At 35.5% G+C, this 21,869-nt stretch overlaps 1 protein-coding gene across 3 annotated transcripts in view; it reads right to left on the reverse strand.

The window, feature by feature from the left end:
• LOC149063901 (adhesion molecule nephrin-like) overlaps positions 1-21,869 on the reverse strand; it is a 479,700-nt gene that overhangs the window by 45,576 nt on the left and 412,255 nt on the right. For 2 of the 3 annotated variants that reach the window (XR_016195721.1, XM_089254948.1), the window contains exons 9-10: positions 20,738-21,037; positions 11,414-11,545 (exon numbers count right to left, since the gene is read on the reverse strand). Coding sequence is in view for 2 of the 3 variants with exons in the window: in XM_089254948.1 (XP_089111074.1) it covers positions 11,414-11,545; positions 20,738-21,037 (432 nt within the window). In the remaining variant the exon portion in view is untranslated. The remainder of the gene's footprint in view (positions 1-11,413; positions 11,546-20,737; positions 21,038-21,869) is intronic. The other variant, XM_089254947.1, reaches the window with a different exon arrangement.

Genomic DNA, 21,869 nt, shown 5'->3' on the forward strand with positions numbered 1-21,869 from the left:
ATCAAATTCTGCTTTTCTCAGTTTAAAGTTGCGATTTCTTTTCTCTTTTTTTACCGTTGATGTTTGCTTCGACCGACTTTGCCGTTTCTCTATTCAATCCGTTCTCTTGAATCCGTGAACTTTTCTCCTCCTTTTCAGTGTCCATTTCCTTTACAGACTCAACTTTGTATTATTATTATTATTTTTTTTTTTGGGATATACTTTTTTCCTGCAAAGTTCCCGGGTTACTCTTGAGTCTTTTTCTTTTCTTTCCTGTCCTTTATTATTTTCCTACCGATAGAACAGATGTCGCATTAGGGCGCAAACTGTGGATGTAAGTGAAGTGGTGTAAGACGTTTGTGGTTTATTCCACACTTTTTTCCTTCTTTTCATGGGTTATTCATCAATGAAACAAGTTGTTGAAAATCTCTCTTGTATAAGGTACTTTCATTTAAAAAAAAAATGTATGAGAGTAAAATTTTCGTGGAAAAAACAATTGTGATTAATAGCTTTCAACGATCTAGAAAAAGAAATCGTTTTCCATTTTCACTTTTGGATGTCGATAGTAAGTGGGAAAAAAAGAAGTAATGTTGATAATGAATGTGACATGAAAGATTAAGTCGGCAGTTCATCGGTTATGTATTTCCATGTTCGAAATTGAAAGTGTGCATGAGAGAACTGCTCATCATTTCCAGTGTGTGATTAATGGAGCTCTACGGGCAAGCATGTAAACGAAAAATGCGCACGAAGAATATACAAGGTGGATGTCATGGACCGCCCAATAATTGCACACGTGATTCCTTGTAGAAAACTAATATGGAGAAGTGTTTTTAATTTTTCGATTCGACCAATATATAATTATGGACTTATAAAACATAAAAAATTGATGACATCACTTCCGAATCCTGCCAAAGTCACCGAACGTGCACCAAACGTATAACTTGGCGTTTTTTTCAAAATGGCAACATAACTATAACCCTGAGAGTAATCAAGAAATCTAAGATTGTGTGCTAACCAGTTTTTTTCCCCTCGCCCCTTCCCTTAAAAAATTTATCTTGACAGTGAAGGACAAAAATTCCGCGTTAGAACTTCACGCGATAGAAGTGAAACTTCCAGGTTTGACATTACTAGATTCACGAATTTTCGAGAATTTCTGATTATTATAAATATGCCAATATAATATAAATTACGTCAAATAAAGTTTAAAAGTGTATCGAAAATAGCTTGCTCGTATGGTAATATAACCCGACATTCAATGTAATTAAATAAAATATTATTCAAAATAAAAGAAATTGCGTTATAACAGTGCAGCTAATTAGGAGCCTACACCGTGACGTCACAAAACTTGCGCTTTCGCGTTCGAAATATACTCTCGTGTGGCCAGGAGTACTGAAGGTAATAAACTAAACTGTCTCTATCCGACACAAAAACAGTCCAAACCACCCCTCTCCAACTCTTTTTTTCTTACACCGCCGAACCTCTACTCACATTCCCCCACCACCCCATCACAACCGATCTACTTTTCGGACGTACTTTCATTACACAATCAGTTACAGGGAAAAGAAAGTGTTTCAGTTTTTGTGATGAATTTATTTTTCCTCACAGAACTGGCAAAACAACTTTCCTAATATAGTCTAGTTTGATTAATACTTTACAAATCTGGTGATAAATTTGCCAATATAGTGTTGCGAAGGTAAAACGTGAAAATAAATTAAACATCACTCTGCACGCCGAAGAGGAAAAACGCCAATAGCAGGGGTGGGAAGTGACTAAGTCCATTTCGGAGCAGCTTTGGAGCAGCAAAATTCAGGATTCGGAGCAGTTTTGGAGCAGCAAATTCAGGATTTGGTGTAGTTTTGGAGCAGCAAATTCGAGATTTGGAGCAATTTTGGAGCAGCAAAATATGGGATTCGGAGCAGATATTTATAAATTGGAGCAGTGAAATTAACAAGAATATTTTCGTTGACCCTGAACTATTTTCAAAAAAAAACTGCAGCATGTCTTTTGTTATCAAACATCTTTTCGTCAGCTTAATTTTTGTTTTTGGTGTTTTAGGCTGTTGACACCTTGTTTGAAAGAGCGGCTATCATAGAATTTTTTGCACCTGTCTATTTAAGATGATTTTTGCTTACTGACGAACCTATTTGCTGCCTTGAACAGCAACACTTCAAATGAGCTAAAAAAATTTTTATAAGTTTTTAATTTTTTTATACTTGGAAAGAAATTGTTGCAAAATGGGAGAGAATTTCGGAAGAATCAACTCAATGTTTGGCGATTCAGCACTCATTATCTGGCGAGATTGGCGATTTAACGCTCGTTATTTGGCGATATTGACGATTTAACGCTCGTTATTCGGCAACATTGGCGATTTAACGCTCGTTATTCGGCAAAGTTTCTAAACTAACATTCGTAATTCGGCGGACATGCGCTTTTTACTCCCGGAATGAAAATTTTTTTCACGAAACATCGGGATTTAACACAATGACAATCGACTACAGTAATTTCTGCTGCTTCCAGTGACGACTTTTTTTTTTTAAACGGAAACACTCGAAATTGCACTTTAAAGCTGAAAGGCATTACAAACCATCTTCAGTTGCACGATCACGGACAATATCGGGATTTCGCGATGGAAAGCCTGATCAGGGGCCGATAGTTTAAGTATAGTGGAATAAAACACGCTCTTTTCGTAAAAAACGTTTCGTGGCTAGCAGGAACAAAAAATTTTTGGCGCCCTTTCCGAAATTTCGGGCATACTGAAGCAAAATTCGCTATTTGGCGCAGAAAAATGCGAAAATACGCTATTGGAGCAGGATGGCGCAAGATATTAGTTTTGGCGCAGTGCGGCGCAATTGGCGCAGAGTTCCCACCCCTGCAATAGTGAAAAAGAAAATAGCAATCCGCTGCTTAGAGATGTTTTGGGTGTTTGGCGCGTAAGACCGTTCCGAAACCGTCGCGGCAAAACATTTCAAAACGTCATAACCCTCTTAATATTCGGCTGATCCTAAAACGAAAAACACATTTTTCTATATTACTTTTTTAAAAGGAATCACGTGTGCAATTGTTGGGTGGTCGATAGTACCCACCCTGAATACTATGGTAAAAAAATTCGAAGCTGCATTTGATCTACCTCTCAATTTGTCGAGGGAATTTAAAACACTTGTGTTTAAATTTCTCTGCTTCTTTTCAGGTTATTGACGATTAGTGCGATCCATTCTTTGTTACGCCTGCCCAGTTCGGGCTCATCCGTATGCCCTTAGCTTTGTTACTACCCGAACAGTCTTCCTCCAGAAAACTTCTAAATCTCAGTAGATTCCGTCCGTGACAATCGCATTATGACTCGGTCGACGTTTCCCCTTCGAGTTTTCATCTTCAAATAATATTTAAAGTACTGGCTAAGACTATTGATGATGGACGACCAGAAGATTGCCTAAACTTTGCTTCCTCGCACTCTAACGACTACCGAATCCGAAATATTGGACAAATACCTTAAAATCCCTTTATGTGTGCACATCATTAAAAATCACTTACGAATAGTAATCCACGATGTATTAAAAGAAATCAATGGTCATTCTTACTTTGGATGTTGATAGTAAGTGAAAAAAAAAAAACATTTTTGATAAGGAACGTGACACGAAAGATTAGGTCTGAAGTTCTCATCGCATATGGCCATTTCCAGTATGTTCGAAATGAATCAGAGAACTGCTCAACATTTCCAGTCTGTGATTAATGGAGCTCTACAGACAGGCATGCAAACGAGAAATGCCGGCGAAGAATGTATACTTCGAAACGCACTCCACTTCGAAATTCAGACTAGCTGAGAGTGAAGACGGAATTTCACTATATCAGCATTGATGTCAAACTTTGAGGAAGACTAATGATTTTGATAAAATGTGAATTTTGAATGCACTAATATATCGGAACTTAGTAAATAGTTTGAATAATTTGAGCATTATTAAACTATTGTATTGACCCAGTCATGGCGAAAAAAAACAAGGTGTGTTATCAAAAACAGTACAATTTTTTTGAAAAGTTGAAAATAGATATTATTGTTAATATACTATAACCACTCTTCCACTCTTATCGTTATCCAATAGCTATTTCCTGAACCGTAAGTATTAGAGTCAACTTTCAATTAGAGAAAAATGTTGCAAATTACGTCACTCATCATTTTAAATTCCACTGAAATGAAAATAATAACAATAATAAGTTTTAAATTTTAAATTTCTATACGGTCCCCCCTGCCTTCTGAATTCCAATTGGAATGCTGTTGCACTGTCGCTCTCCTGATTTTGAATACAAATACCACAGAAGAAATGGGGAAAGAATGACATAAATGGGGAAAGAATGACATAAATGAGGGAAAGAAGCGTTGCCTGTTACTTTATGATTGTCATTTCCAACTTTTCTCAATTAAAATATCTCAGCGAATATTGCGCATAGAAACATTAAAAAAACAATTTTGGCCTCAGAAGAACAATTACGAAAACAATTAAAGTTAACGCTAGTAACTTACAGTTACTTAAATAAATTATGAATATTTCTGATGGTTTTGAAACTCACTTGTTTTCAGTGTATAAAATGTACCTCAATTCAAGCATTTTTTATGTTGCGAATAATCCAGGGGCTTTACCACCCCCCCCCCCATGCTTATGAAAGGTATCCGAGAGAAAGTGAAATATCTAGCGGTCGCGGTTATTATTGTAGGTGTCCATTATGAGAGCGCATGCGCATTAGACACAAATAGATGTTCGAGAATTGATATATTTAATTACGAACTACTAGCAGCTACTGTTGAGCAGTTCGTAAGACGACAATAGTCGCAGAATTGAAAGAACTGAAAGGTTCATGGATTGAATCCCGCCCGGAATTCTATTCTCCCCCTCTCTTACTTTACTTCTTCGGGTTTTCCTCCAAATACACGGAGGGGCAACGATGCTTGTTCAAGAAATTGAGGGAACCACAGACTGATATTCTCATTATGACATTTTACACTCGCGATTGCGTTGCGTTTTTGAAAATTTCATTCTTATTATTTATATTCGAGAGAAAGAATTACAATACAATCAGAAAAACCTCAAATACTTTCATTTTACTACGCGAAAAGTAATAAAACGTGTGTGGGCCGCTGGCTGATACGCCATCCCCCGCAGCAAGCGCATCGTGACCCCACACACCTTCGGTAATGTTGGGACGTTTAATAATAGCTTTGAGTGAAAATGAAAATGAAAAATAATGAAAATTAGTATAATAATTTAAAAACCGGAAAATGTAAAGTAAAACACGGGAAAAAAAACGTTGTGGGAGAGATTCGACACTTTAAAACCGAAAATTATTCGAAACTCTAACCTTCGGTAATGCGTCGATCGTACTGCTCAACAGCTGCTGCTAGCCGTCAGTAATTAAATATATCAATTCTAGAACATTTATCTATTTGTGTCTAATGTGCATGTGCTATCTCAGATTGGACACCTATAGTAATTGCGAGCACTAGGCACGCCAGTTTCTCTGGGATATCATTTTATTAACATGAGGAGAGATGGTAGGGCCCCAGGATACGAGAATAAACAATAAAAATATGCCAACTTTCGAAGACTCACAAATCTCAAACGCACCAGAGGACAGACACATCGTCATTCGTCATGCAATCATTTTTAAAGAAACTCGAAATTGGCAGCGATTGGACTGCGTTAATTTTGTAAGCTATACCACTTGCATTCTGTATATAGTGAGCAATATTGAGACCATGTTTATTAACTTTCATACGGACATAAACATTTTTGCAGCGTTGAATTGATTAATGGGATCCCTGATATTTTACATGGACAATCTCCTTCATTCCAAGAACTTTCGCAAATCATTCGACCGTTTTGTTGAGGTGAATGAGTTGACGTGTTCTAATAAATCTGGGAAAACTCCATTTACGGTGCGCGGCTTCCGTTGTTTGGTGATCATCGGAGTCAGATTGAAAAAGAAAAAAAACATCCAATATATTTTAATTACTTTTTCTCTTCTTTTTTGTCAAAGCAGTTGTTATTCGAAACATGTAAAGCGGTGTAGAAAGAATAGTGAGTGCTTGAAAAAATGTGTTGGCTAATAATAATAGGAATGCCAAATTTATTCGTCTTTTCTTGCCCTCTTTTCTCTGTCTAAACTAATAGTTTTGAATCCTCGAAGCTACGAGTACTCCATGAAAATGAGTCAAAATGCTTACCGAGATTTTGGCTGTAACTTAAGAGTTCAGGAAAAATATTATTCTTCCACTGCAAATTCACAAAAAAAATGCAGTTCTTTTAATAATAACTATTTCGTTACGTCAACAACAGCGGTAATGTTAAACGGAGAACTATCCAGAAAAGCAAACATTTTTCTTGGATGTTGAAGTCGGTATACGATAGATCGATAATGAAAGACAAAAGACGGATACCAAGAGAGATAGAGTTTCGACCATCCAGGTTTCTGTACTTCGACCGCAACTTCCATTAACCCAATAGGAGCAGCACATGCATCGAGCTTAATAAGCTTAGGACTTTCTAAGTCTCTCTCAACTCTTGTAATGTGATTGCTCGTGTCACATCATCTTTTTTTTTTTTCCTTATAAAAAGTCTAAGCTAACTTACTTTACTTTCTGCCGCAAATCATTTTTTTTTTTAAACTCATAAAAAATTTCAAAGAAAGAAGAAAAAAATTAAGACAATTTATTTCACTTTTACGAAATTTTTCTCTTTTGGAAATTTCTTAAAAGTTTTTTTTCTTTTTAAAACGATCGGTAAAGAACTTAGCTAATGTATAGTTGAGTAACTGACAAAATAGCCCTTGCGAGGTTTATTTAGACAATTTAAGTGCTAGTTTAATGTATAAAAGATTAAAAAAGATGATTTTTTCTATTTTCAAATTAAATTATCAAGGGAGAGAGAGAGACTTTATAACAACTTAAAAGCAGTCTTTTTCGAAAAATAATTGAAGGAAAATAATAAAAACAAAACACAGGGAAAATTCAACGCAATCTATACCTTTGTGTATTTTTAGGAATTTATTTTCCTTATTTAATCGATCCGTTCAATAATACCTGCTGCTATATCCTCTTTTTATATAATTTCTGAATGTTTTCATTTTCCGAAATTTTATATCATCTTAGTATAGAAATTAATGTAGAGCTTACCGTAAATTCTGAAATTTTATACCGGGAATTGTTTTAAAATATACATAGGAAACCTAGAATTATATATATTCCACGAAAGTAAATATTTTTTGGACAGGTTTGATTGAATGGGAAATGGTAAAAAATTATATTTATGAATATTTATATTTACATTCATTTATTATAGTCGATTTTTTGAATGCTCAGTATTCTCAAAAAAAAATTGTATGTAGTAATACATTTTCCAATGGAGTTTAATTTTTAAATATATTTTTCTAACATTTTGTGAATATTTACTAAAATTTTATTTGTGTTTTGTACATACGCAGTAAATTTTGACATGTATTTGGTACATATTTACTAAAGTTTTGTAGTTAGGTGTACCGTAAATATTTACTAAATACTTATTAATGTTTCTTTAAACATTTATTACATTTTTGCCAGTATTTCTCCTTGCATTTTGAAGGTATTGATGATACTGTTTAAATTTATAATTTATTTTCCAATGTCTGCTTCATTATTACAGATAGAAATGCATTGTTTCCCTCTCATTTTTTTCACTGGTAAAGCGATATCGGTCACTATTCTGGTAAGAGTTGATTTCCGAAGTTACAACAACTGTATGAAAAGCAACATCATACTTTTATGAATCTTTTACAAAATGATACTCTCAATATAATAATTATTTCTTTATACTATGCTTATATCTATTTATAATTATGCCTTTCAAGCTCATTCTATAAAAATATTTTCGAAAAAAACAGTATAACATAATTTAGTTTTCGCTGATTATTGAACTAAAATAAAGATATACAATTTCAAGTATACAATTAATCACAAATTTTTCAGTAGTTAAAATAAAAAACAAAAGAGAAAAATATATTTTGTATATGACCAATTAAGATTGCGAAATTTATGAAAATTAGAGCAATTGCATGGATATGGTTAAGTTTTCATGCAGTATAAAATTAAAACAACGTGAAAAATATGCAAAACAAAAGTAAAAACATGCATTGTATAGAAAATTTTCTCGTCGTTAATTTTTCTTTAGTCTACAAACAAAAAGTCTCATAAATATATTTAAATGACGACAATGCAAATTACTATGGAATAAGTTCAAGAACAAATTTACATTGTCATTATATATTGCGTAAATTATATACTTGCTTCTCGCGTATTACGAGGTCCATAATTGTTTTTCTCATATATATGTATCTCATTATATATATTTATATATACGCACATACACACATACATACACACATACATATATATATATATATAACGAGATACATATATATGAGAAAAACAGTATATATGTGTGTGTGTGCTTATTCTTTCTTCAAGGTATTTTAGTGCTGAGCGCTGCAAAACGTTATTTGGAGTAATGTACTTGAAATTCGAAGTAAGCATATATTTCCATCGTTCATTTTATTCAAGGAAACGTTAGAATTTGCATAGAGGTAAGGGCATGAAACGTTTTCAGCGAAGGAAAATTAAAATACGAAAATCAGAACTTTATTCCGTTTGTAAAACACTCACAAGCGTAATAAAGCGCATGCGATAGTCAGAAACGCGTTTTCAATATGCAGTTGGTGCAATCCGGTTCGTCGCTCAATATACACATTCGCTTATTCATGCATTTTTGCCTTCTTATTCAAATAAATATTCTCGGCTCTTTCAAGCATTACATACCATGATCATAGTGAAGTTTAATGAGGTTTAGTGTGTGAGATTGTCCAAGATGTAGAGTAAGCGAAGTTTGATTATGCGTTCGAAACGCATTGTGGTTCCTGAATGCAATAGTTTGTTGTCAACACGAATTATAATTTAAATTTAAAGTAATATCATAAATCTATCACGATACTACAAAAACGAACTACTTCACCCGCTCTGGTCGTATCGCTACTGCAATGTTGTGCTGTTAACGGGTTTGGTTGAAAATTAAGCTGTCATTTATCGGTGGTTGCCTCAAGCACGTTAGGGAAAATATTTTGTTGTCTACATTCTTCTCTAGGAATCAAACATAGAACCTGACAGGAAATTTCACAGGGGTGGACGAGCATCTTATGACCACGCCACTCGGGCGGTTCCAAGAACGAACTGGAAATACAAACTTATGTACAGTTTGTAAACCAAAGTCTGTAGACAGGTTTTAACTTTCAAACTGTTGATCACAAAAACACATTTTAAATAGAACGAAACATTTCTAGTTAAAAGTACACGTAATACGTTGGCTTTATTTTCGAAGGGAATTTATATGCATAAAAATACAAACTTCATATTTTATACCCACATTTATCCTTGCTTTGCGACCTACATACAACTATATTTAAAATGTTCCTATGTCTGATGTCTCTTCGATTAAGACAAGGGATCTCTTTATCAATTTATTCAAAAAAAATGCAGAATGGAAGTTTAGAATACGTTTTAGTGAGGATACCGTATATAAAAAAATCATATATTCATTCATACACAGCCCTTTGCAAAACCAATTATCATATCATACGCACACATGGTTATTTGAGTATACTTTCCAATTTCCATGACCAACACCTTGGAAGGTAGGAGCTGTATATGGTTTAATATTGGGTCTTCAGTTTGTAATCCGTATAGGGTATGCGTAGACAGATTCAGAGAAACAAAGGTGATCAAAAAGGGGAAGTTTCCAATTGATGCGAATGAATACTAAATATTATTTTAACACGGAGTGGATTTGTTCGGGGAAAAAATAAGATTTAAGATAAAATACACTGCTGGCCACCGTAAATGCAACACCCTGCAGGAACCATGCAAATAATATGAAATTTACAACATGCATTAGCGGAGGTGAGATATGCAAATGATTAGAATTTCAGCGCAGACGCACATCACGCGCGCCAGTGGCGCCACTTCAAAGTGCTATTTAAGGCTTGAAGATTTCGACGATTTGAAGTACGCCAATTGTATTTTTCTTGTGGTTTTTTCAAAAAAACGATCAATTATGCCTCGTAGAAAACAGCGATCATCTTTTGATCAAGTATCCGAGTTCGACAGAGGAAGGATAGTGGCCTACCGAGATTGTGGATTATCTTTCAGGAAAATCGGTAGTCGTGTTGGACGAAACCAAGAACTGTAATGCGGATATGTGATCGTTGGATGCAGGAGGGTACGACGGACCGACGTGTTCGATCGCATCCACCTCAGTGCACCACTTCACGTGATGGCAGGCGTATTGTGCGTATGGCAGTGACGGATCGCTCAGCCACATCACGAACCATAGCACAGCACATTCAGTCTGTACCGCATCATCCAGTGTCTGCGCGTACCATTCGACGCCGTTTACAGCAGAGTGGTCTGTCCGCAAGACGTCCATTGCTTCGTCTACCCTTGACGCAGAACCACAGACGTCTCCGCCGCCAATGGTGCGATGAAAGAAGGATGCGGACGGCGCAATGGAATGAAATTGTCTTTACTGACGAGTCACGCTTCTGTCTGCAACACCACAATGGTCGGATTCGAGTCTGGAGATACCGTGGAGAGAGGATGCTGAACAGCTGCGTTATGCACCGCCACACTGGTCCTGCACCGGATATTATGGTATGGGGCGGTATTGGATATCACTCTCGCACTCCTCTAGTACGCATTGCCGGTACTTTAAAAAGCCAGCGGTACATCTCCGAGGTGTTGGAGCCAGTTGTCCTTCCTTACCTTCAGGGCTTGCCCACAGCCATATTTCAACAGGATTATGCGCGACCACACGTGGCACGCATTGTCCAAAGGTTCTTCGTCAATCGCCAGATTGAATTGCTTCCCTGGCCAGCTCGCTCTCCGGATCTTTCGCCGATAGAAAACATGTGGTCCATGGTTGCTCAACGATTGACCCAGATTACATCCCCAGCTGCCACACCAGATCAACGTTGGCAACGCGTGGAAGCTGCTTGGTCTGCTGTACCCCAAGAACACATCCAAAGTCTCTTTGAATCAATGCCGAGGCGTGTGGCAGCGGTGATCTCCAACAATGGCGGCTACTCTGGCTACTGATTTTGGCAGGAACCACACTTCACAGAAGTCTATAAATTTAATCATTTGATGCTTGGTCAACATGTTATCTACAAAATAAATATTGTTGCGATATCTCTTGTTTTTCTTGGTGTTGCAATTTGGGTGGCCAGCAGTGTACATTTTTAAATAGCCATCGAAATGCATCACACCGAGTAAACACAGGATTATGATAATAATTATTTGCAATATAAAACTATTATACGTTCGTCATGTAAACGTTTTTTTCACTGGTATTATACACAATATACTCACCAGCATTAGCTGTAGCTCTCGTCCTGCTTTTTATAACCGCCACTACAGCAATTACTGTGAGCAAAGCTAGAGTCCCAAGAGCTGCTAACGATACTAATAGTACTGCGCTTATGATTCCTCTTGTGTCACCTACTGTTCATGAATAGAAAATTGAGAAAATAAATGAAATATTATCATATATTTAAAATAACAAAAAAAGTTTTAAACCATAAAATTTCAATACATCGATTCACAGACATATTTTTGCATACACAGTTTATGATTATGAAAATTCAAACTTCATTAAAATCGACTTGATAATTCGAAATATCTAAATACAATTATTATGATACAATTATTATTCAATTGTTATGATATCTATACTCTTTATTACGCTAATGCAATATTATGATACCTCATATCGCTTAGATACCTACCAAAAAATTTATTACTTCAATATTTTAGAACATCTCGTGTTCCTCAGGAGATACATAAATTACCACAAAAAAATCGAATACGAAATGAATTCTTATAATACATATTTTGAAGTGACTTATCCAGATAGAAAAATAATATCGGTATTTATACAGTAGGAACCGTTTAAACGGATAAAATCGTCGGGAGCCAAAATTTATCCTATAGAGAAAAGAAGTTCCCGCTTAATATGATTATTACGGTTCACAAGTTAACTGTTAATACACGTTAGCAGCTGTATACATGTTTTTATTCAAAGAAATATTTGGAATTTATGAACAACTAGCTGATACCCGGCGACGTTGCCCGCCCTGCAAAAAATTTACATATATATAGCTTATTAATTATTTCTTAATCAAATATTTCTGCATTAAGTAAAAAAAAATTACTTTAATTTTTAAATATTTTAATTAAAAACTTCAGGCAATCGCTTGTGGATACACAATATTTTTGTTTGTCCATCTGGTGTGTACATGTACAAATTTTTGGGATTACCAACACGCGAACAGGTGACGAAAAGCTGTCCGTGTGAAAAACAGGGCTCATGTAGGTTGATACCTGCCACTACTAACAACTGGCCTTGCGCTTTGTTGATTGTCATGGCAAAAGTTAAACGAATCGGGAACCACAGTCGCTTGAAAGTGAATGGCGTTTCTTCAGTGATAATTGGGGTACGTGGAATGAAGACGTCTTCTCCTTTGGCGCATCCAGTTAGAATCGTTGCTTCAATGATGTAATTGTGCAATTTCTTCACGCAGAGTCTGTTGCCATTGCAGAGTATCGGTATCTCCAAATTTCTTAAAATCATTTTAGGTGCTCCGACTTTGAGGGTCAAGTTGTGTGGTGGCACACCCGGAATATCCAAAGAGTTCAGAAATTCTGCAGGATACAGAACTGTCTGCGCTGTGTCTGTGACAGTGTCAACCGATTTGTAAGATGTGGAGTCTCTCGGAGTAATTTTTAGGATTTTTCCGTTGATCTTGTTCACACTGTCATTTTTCGGTGCCAGAATCGCACTCTCACAAAGCCACTCATGGTTTCGGTGATTTTGTTGAATGTTTGGGAAGACGTGGTCTGCAAGTTCTTGAACTGAGTTTATATATATAATAACTGGCAAAATCCATTTGGGAACGTTATCAGTCCAGTGCTTGGGTCTACGGGAATTCTTCCATTGCCAAGTTTGATCAACTGATGTGAAAATGATAGCAGTGCTGAGTCATTTTGCAGTTGAACTCGCATGTTGGTGGATAATGATAATTTTTTAGCTTCGTGCCAGAGTGTTGATGTCCTAACAAACTCGAGGCGACCACCGATAGACAGCACCTTCACTTCCAACCCATCTCACTAATGGCAGTAAATTGCAATGTAGCGATATGGCCAGAGTTGGTGTTTGGTGAAGTAGAGTGCTGATGATCTGAGGCAAGCATTGAGTTCATCAGCTGGCGTTGAACATTTTTATTTCCTGTTTTATCGTCGTAGTTGTTGTTCTCTGTTGTTAGTGACGTCATATGTCCAGCTTCTGCAGCGAATATTATTCAAACTCCTTTTAAGCACTTTTTAAATTGAAACTATACCTCAACGATGGGTGGTTGATGAGATAAAGGCCACATTAACACTTACAGGACACCCTGTATACATGCAAGCAAAAATATCTGGCGCTTCCAGGGTTTTCTTCAATTACTGGGAGTATTGGAAAAGAGCCAAACCATTATAAAGGAATAAACTGTAATGATGGCAGCGTTAAAGATGTGACAAACCATTGTAAAGACATATACACGTCTGAAACGCATTGTTGGGAACCACGGTAACCAAAGTAAACGTTCCGAAAGTGATTGTTGAGGCCCCCAAAACCATTGTTGCCCGACAGTTTTTTGCCCATTTCGGGCATTTGCCCAGCTCTGACGAACTTTTAAAGTAGCCTACGGCTCAATCCCGGACCTGTTTGGTATATATGCAAAATCTGGCGACGATCGGTCTAAAACTGTAGATTTGTATAAAGAGCATACATACATACATACATACATACATACATACATACTTTCACATTTATATATAAGATATGTTACTAAGTTAAGATTTAAAAGAAAATACACTTGAGAGCAGGTACTGGCCTCCAAGTATTCAAGTATTTGTCTTCAATACGTGCATTTAATTATTTTATTTTTGTTCTCTGTTAAGCCAATAGAAGGCGCCAACTTCCCTGATGAAAAATGAAGTCTTAGGTGTTGTGATAATTGATATTAAAGATGATATTCATTTCACGTTTGATATCTGATTTATTCGAGAAGCATTGTTGATATTGATCCTTCATCATTTTTCTAAAAAACACTATACTAATGTTGTAAATGTAATGTAATGACAAATGAATTGTTCCCAACATAATCGGATATTAAGTGCTAGAATCGTTGATATCCAATTTACCGGAGTCGACTGTACCTATGGTACTAGTATACAGTCGAATCCCGTTATAGAAAACTTCAAGAGACCGGAGAAATCAATTTGTAATAACGAAATTTCGTTATACGAATTCCAGATTTTTATATTGTTCCTATGTAAACTTATCTGGGGGATTAGAATAGTGTTCGTTGGAAAGAGATTTTCGCTATAACGTTATTCGTTAAAACGGGAATCGACTGTATCATTGTTAATCCTAACACTGACGAAGCGGTTATCCTCGATTTAACAAAAAAATGCCGATTATAGCTGATTCGTTTAATCGGGGTTTGACTGTATAGCCAAGAATTAAACATCAAAATATCTTCTAAAAAAATGATTATTAATCTCATTCAGTAATAACAAACAAGTTTGCACAGAAAGGAAATAATTCCATTTTGTTTGTAAATGATTCCTCCATATCACGGATACATATTATTTTCATTTACACTAATTAATTTTTCTTTACTTCTAGCCACAGGTCCAGAAAACTTCCTTCAGGGAGATAGACATCTTATTTTATCTCCAACGTTTCTTTTACTGGGTACTTACAATTAGGGCTTTTAGGAAACACTAGTTGAGGAAAGAAATGAAAAAAGAAAAACGGCAAGAAAAACCCTTTTTTTTTTGCTCTTTAGCAAGATTAGTAAATGAGGTAAAAAAGGCTTTTTTTGAATTTTTTTTGTTTTTTCTGCTTCCCAAATTAGCATTATTCAACTCTTTTTCCCTCTTCTCTTTTCCGTTAAAGTATTTTTCAATTCTTTTTCTTCTCTTTGATTTTCATTATTCTGACGACAGAGTTGGGAGAGGGAAAAAAAAAGTTTTATTTAATTGTATTGCCATTATTTCTCGAAGCTCATAATGAGATCGTGCCGGCTTAACTATTCGGCTTAAAACGGGTTTTAATGGCGAATGCAAACTAATCTGCCGAGTGTGCTGAAAATTAGAGGGAGAGAAACCCTGAATAACTGAATATTTACTAGAAACTTAGACAGGGACACTTCGGAAATGCTAATTAGGAAGCTTTATTTATCCGGTTGGGACAGGAGACTGGATCAAGCAATTTTTATTTATCATTACTTTTTCCCTTTATTTTTCTTTTTTGGTTTCAAGAACTTTTCATCATGTGGAGTAAAATCTTGCGATCATTAATTTAAAAGAGCTTCCGAAAAAGGAAAAAAAAAATGCAATTTTGAATGTCATTAGTAGATTTTTTTTCGCATGTGAATATAATCTTTGTGGCTTATTACAGTTTATACTCGAGATAATTCAATATCATCATTAAAATAATTGGTTGGTCATGGGTTTTTCTTTTCTCTTTTTTTTTTCTTATTCAAATCGATGAAAATGAGAAGAAAAAAAATCAATTGAAAAAAAAATCGTGAAATTCAATCTGAGGATAAGACGCGGTGATTGTGCAGTATTCATCTATTGATAAAGTTATTTCTTTCATTAGAGTAATTCTAGAATACGTTAATTTCTTGTTCCCCCCATCAAGAAATTAATACTTTATCTTTTTTTTTTGAGTCACAATTGTTTATCTTTATCTGCACATATCATATAAAATAAGTATTTAATACCGTAATGAATGCTTTTTCTCTTCTGCCTGGCCGTATGGTGGCGCTGCGGCGGGCGTACCAGCCAATTATATTTTTCCTCTCTATCTTTGAATACAATTTATTGCAGTGAGAATAGCGTTGTTTGTCTTGATTCAATTTTTTTTAATTATGAAAACTGATCTTTGCATAGATATAATTGCAGGTATTTATATAGATTTTACAAGGAAAATATTAAATATTCGGGATGCGGTAGCCCAGGTCAATAAGGTACTAGCTTAAAGTACCAAACAATGTTTAGAGGTGTTTACAGAGTTCGATACTCGGTTCGTCCTTGTCAGAAAACTTTCCTGACACAGGGGTACAACAGAAATGGCGATATGACGGCAGAAAAAATTGCTACCCGCAGGGAGGTCCCCATCGAGGGGTTAGTTCACCAACATCTCGATGAGTATAAAAACAAGCATGCATCGGAATCGGCAATAAATTGTAAGTCCCGGTCTAATTAGGCCTCGTGTTCAGAAAATGACCGCGGTGCAACAAAAACGATTAAATTAAATATCCTACGATAAATTAATGATTATGTGGATTCAGATTCAATCCGATATTGCTTGCATTCTGCAACTGCTTAATTGGAAATTGCCGGAGAAAAGATTTTATTTTGATGGATTTATTAGATTTATTTTAATATTAGCCTGAAATTTTTACGTTCCAGGTCACTCAAAATTCAAAGGAGGAATCCCTGATATCTATAAGATTATGACGGATTATGTCATGCACGCTCAAACTGTGACTCGATATGACTATCAGATTTATCTGATGTAGACTGCGAATCAGGATTACAGAAATCTCCGAAAATTCACAAGCTTGGTGGGACATGTAATATACAATAACAGATGCCCGAATCAGTATTTTACATGCCCGAAAAACATTCGGGGGGACACACACACACATTTTCGAAAAATATATATAATGTTTTTATGCTAACTAAGAATTCTTCTTCCGTGAATATAATCAGGATTGCTATTTCGCTGTAAGTGAGATTTTCAGTTTTCCTATAACAGTCCAGTCACAGCATACGATATACTTTTGAGTCCAGTTCTAGTATATGAGGGCCCATGACTTAGTGACTTCTGATGCCGACAACGCGGAAAATTATAATTAACGGTTTGACTATTTTTAGACTTTTTTGATTACTACATTCTTTTTTGAACTCTCGCCGGGCTGCTAAATATTAGGAGAGCGAAAATAGATCAAAATACGTTGACTACCCTTTTGCGTCATGGGTGTCAAAGAAAGAATTCCTAAGGAATTCCACATATGTGCTTTAGAACACTTACAGCATCATCAATGAAAAAATTAAGAAAGAAACGTAAATGTTAATTTTTTATGTACCCAAGACGGGCATGTGGTCGAACAAAACTATATGTCTGGTTAGATTATACCAGTCCTGCTGTGAATTGAAATCTTATTATGACTGAGAGAGAAATATGTGTTTTAAGAACGATTGTCATTTATCTTTATTTTGTGCTATGATATCCACTCTTATTTTGTGACATTCACTCTTGTTTTCTGACGTCCACTCTCATTTTGTGACATTCACTCTTGTTTTCTGACGTCCACTCTCATTTTGTGACAAAACATTTTCGCACGTATTTTGCGATAAAACCGTTTTCCCATTTATTTTGTAATAGGACATTACCTCTTAATTTGTGACATCCACTCTTATTTTGTGATTCCAATGAAACAACGTGTCCTTATTGAGCTGTTCAACTCTAGTTTCTATTGCGGATGACAACAATCAATATTTACACAACCCAATGAAAGTTTCAACCAATGAAGATAGTTTCAGGAAAAAAAAAATATCGTGATTTTTGTTTACAAATTTTAAAATTTCATTTAAAATTGCAAAAAAAAAAAGCAAACGGTCAATACACTCTGGAAATTTTTATCATCTTTTGATTAGATATACAGAGAGAAATTGGTATTTCCGATCCTATAACAAGATAATCACAGCTTTTGAACTGAACAACTATTTCCAAATTGTTCGGACGTAATAATTACCCACATTCACCACATCCTAATCACAAATTACCATCATTATCCGGGGTGGAAAAAAACTAATTTTATGACTCATTTAACAAAGTTGTATTCATTAGACGATAATCTAAACAAAAGCTTCCGTTTCAGCTTCAGTTACTAAACCCGCTACATTTCGAACTAAAAACCCGCTGCATAAACCATTGATACTGCGAAAAAGAATGAACATAATCTAATAAAAGGGTTTGGAATTTCACTTCTTATGTGTTATATATATTTACTCTATTTTTATTTTTTTTCGCGTATGCATTTTCTCTATGTGGGCTCCGAAATACTTTATTCCTTAATTTATACGAAAAACCAAAGTAAAACCAACAAAATAGAGAAAATGGCTCTCTCTCTCTCTCTCTACTCCACCTATACTACATCCATTCCACCTACATTTTCTTTTCGTTCTGCATTTCCTCTTTTCTTCGCAGGAAATAGTGGAACGAAAAAGAGAAATGAAAATGTCTGCGTCATTTGCATATACGAAGCCGAACACAGATAACGGGTGAAATTCCCTTGGAATCGATAATTCTAGAAAAGTTTCTTTTCCTTTTAGAAAGAAAAAAATTGGCTTCTTTCTTTTCTTTTTCATTTGTTTCTTTTCTCCACGCTTTGGAATTTTTCCATCGCATTTCTACGTTTTTTCCGCCAAGCTAGTAGTAATGGGTTTCTCCCGGCAGAGGAGTTTTAAAAGTAGCTTTGATGCTAGCTTTGCGCCAAAACCATAAACAGAAATCGTTATTATAAATCTAAGGGCATTTATTTGCCTCGTACTCTCTCCTTCTCCCCCATACATTTACCCCTTTCGTTCTTTTTTCTTTTGTTCCTTCATGGATGCCTTGGACTCCCCCACTTTTATTCTATTATTTTGGGGTGAAATTTTCCAGTCGCCTAAAGCTTGTAGTATATGTGTGTTCTTGTCTTAATACGGGGAAAACCTTTCATCTTCCTTAAAAGAAGGTCGCCCGAAGTCGTTTTGCTCCAAGACCTTCTGAACAGATAGTTGTTTCCGGAAATTGAAATTTCCGAGGATCTGCGAATTCAGCTTATATTCTTGATGGTTTAGTCTATTGCTTCTTTTCTCCTCCGCGGATAATGGCTCGTTTGATTTCTGCCCGGTTGTTTTTTTCGTCTAGTTCTAGAAGTTCATCCTTTTTCTACATTTCGTTTTACTTATACAGCAAATGGACTGAAGGAAATCCATATTATACATTGTTCGATGTGTAAACTGATTGTAATGATTTTTTCGTTAGTAGTTAAACGTAAATGCCGTAATAGACTTGATCTGATTTTGTTTTTTTAAATTATTGCTAATTTTAGTGACTTGAATAAATTTTTTTTAATAGTCACGTTTTTCACGTGTTTTTATCCAGTACGCATGGTTCATCATTGAATATGAGAAGAATACAGTATTCGGTTTTTGATTTCGTATGAAAACTGTTTCAACGACATTCAAGATATCCAATTGCGTTACAGGCAAAGAAATAGGATATCGATTTTTAAATAGCTCTGTTTCAATCAAATATTAATAATGTTTATGATATACTCGTGTTCATATAATTGATATAATTATATTCATACTATGTATATTGCTATATTCAGTATCCCAAACTTCCAAAGAAAATGGCAGGCATAATGTGAACAATCTCTGTATGATAAATTAACGGTTTTTTTAAGTAAAAATGTGCTGTTGTTGCTCTCTTCGTGATATTAATTGAATGTAATTATTCAATACGAGTATCTTCTCAACTGCTCGATCAGTAATTACTATATTGTTTGCCGTGGAGTCATTCAGTGGTGCCGAGGGATGTTGTTAAATTTTGATCTCATTCTCACACAGAGAAATCGTTCATTTACCACGAACTTGAAAAAATCAGAGAAATCCTTGTACTAATTGCTAATAGAAGATACTTGTGGAAAGCTATTACGTATAATTAATTTATGGAAAATAATGAATCCATATATCTTGAATCGTGTGTATATTAATTATACCAAATATGAAATTTTTTACAAATATTATTTATTGAACCTGAGCCTGACAAGGGCTACATTTAGTTTATAAAATTATGGAAAAAGTCTTACTAAAATATGAAGCCTATGAAAATCGGGTTTCTTTTTTTTTCATTTGGATAACCAGAGAACATCAACCTTTTTCTAGTCGCGAGCACTGCCTAAACCCATCAACAAAATAAAAGCACCCTCACGGCAAGTTTGACATACGAATGTATGGAACCACGATTATTTCAATCCTTGAATACAACTTGCACAAGGTGTTTAACTGAAAAGTTGATCAAGTGCTCGCGAGTACGAAATTGGACACAATCATCGAACAATCTGGGGGATTCAGGGAGCACTGTGGTGCTCACGAGCAACGGGTTGAAATTGCCTTGTCTAAACAGTGTGATTCTGCTATCTGCATTCCAGTTCGAAATACAACAGAAAGATAAAAGCGTCACTGTAACACGAGACTTCCATATCTATGAGAACATAAATTCTGGCCACACCTAAACTCAGAACACACACGTTCTAATTCATTAGAAATCCTGAGAAATATTTACGAGGTGCATGAACGTCCTGGTAGTACGTAGTACTCTTAAATCTCCGGGAGATAGTCATTAGGTCTAGGTCTGAATGCAGTATAAAAGCTCAAGTATATTATCCAAAGAGAAATCCTAAATTAATTAAATTATAACTGGAATTAAACGTTTTGACTAGGTACGAATGTGAGTATATGAGTACTAGAACAAAAGAAAAATGTTTTGAAATGAAGACGTAACTCAAATGATGCTCTTACCTGTTTGCCTTTCAGCCGAAAATAAGGTAGTCGCCGTGAGAGCAACTGTACCACTCCTACCCTTGTCATTGGAGGAATACACGACCAGTATTATGGATGTCCCGGTGGGAAGGTTGTCGACTATGAAAAACGGACCCTCTGTGGAAGACACGTTGGCGAGTAGCTGCTCTCTCTTCATATCGTAAACTTCTAGATGGAAATTCGTGCGCTGGTTGCCGTCTTCTGTCGATTCGCAGGCGAGTATAAGGCTCGAAGACGTTTGATTGGTGATGGTGCAGTTGTGCAATGGATCAGGTGGTCCTAAATGAAGTAAAACAAACAAATGCATTTCTCGCTTATGCGTCGGTGCAACGGAACAAGGGAGATAAGTGAGATGGAAGTGGACGTGAAAACGAGAAAAAATTCACTTAAAGACAATATGACATGAAAATTGATTTATGCAACTGTCAAAGTAAAATATAAGTATTTGCTTTATTCTTGAAACGAAAAAGACTGATATATCTTCATCGCAATCTATATGACCTGTGGTTTAAACATTGCCTTGGTACGTTTTAATTTTTTTGAGGAAATTTGAAATTGAAGATCGTTTTTTGTTGGTGTTTGTCCTTTTTTGAAAAATATATATTTTTTTCTTTCTTTTCAAATTCGTACTATTGGAATAAAGTCACATCACAGTTTTTGAAGTTATACGTAATCATGAAGAGTTTCTAATACATTTAAAGGATTCACCAATTTTTTGTTAAACAAAACTATCCTCCACATCGTTCATTGTTTTCATCACGCATTCCCTTCCAAATATTCTGTAGTTTTCGTAACTCAGTTATCATCAAACTTTCACGCTCTAATCCACCCATTCTGAAACGTGGCTAAGCTAAACAAGCTGGAATGATTGTAGGAGAATTGGCATGCAGTCTCTAGAAAAACCAAAATGCGCCATCTTTATAAAACACTTGCTTTTGGTCGCAAATTCTTATCTCTATAACCATCCTCTCATCACGTCAATTCGACTAGCTCCTTCAGTTAAAATTCCCAACACCCAAGGAGTGGAATTTTTCATTCATAAGCCTCACCGGACAGAGTGATGATGGATATACCAGAATCCCCACTTAAGTTGTACGGAGTGCAAAAGAAT

This window comes from Pholcus phalangioides, unplaced genomic scaffold, assembly GCF_987345545.1.
Source record: "Pholcus phalangioides strain wild (caught in Gottingen) unplaced genomic scaffold, Ppha-v1.0 ptg000042l_1, whole genome shotgun sequence".
In the NCBI taxonomy this organism is placed as follows: Eukaryota; Metazoa; Arthropoda; class Arachnida; order Araneae; family Pholcidae; genus Pholcus; species Pholcus phalangioides.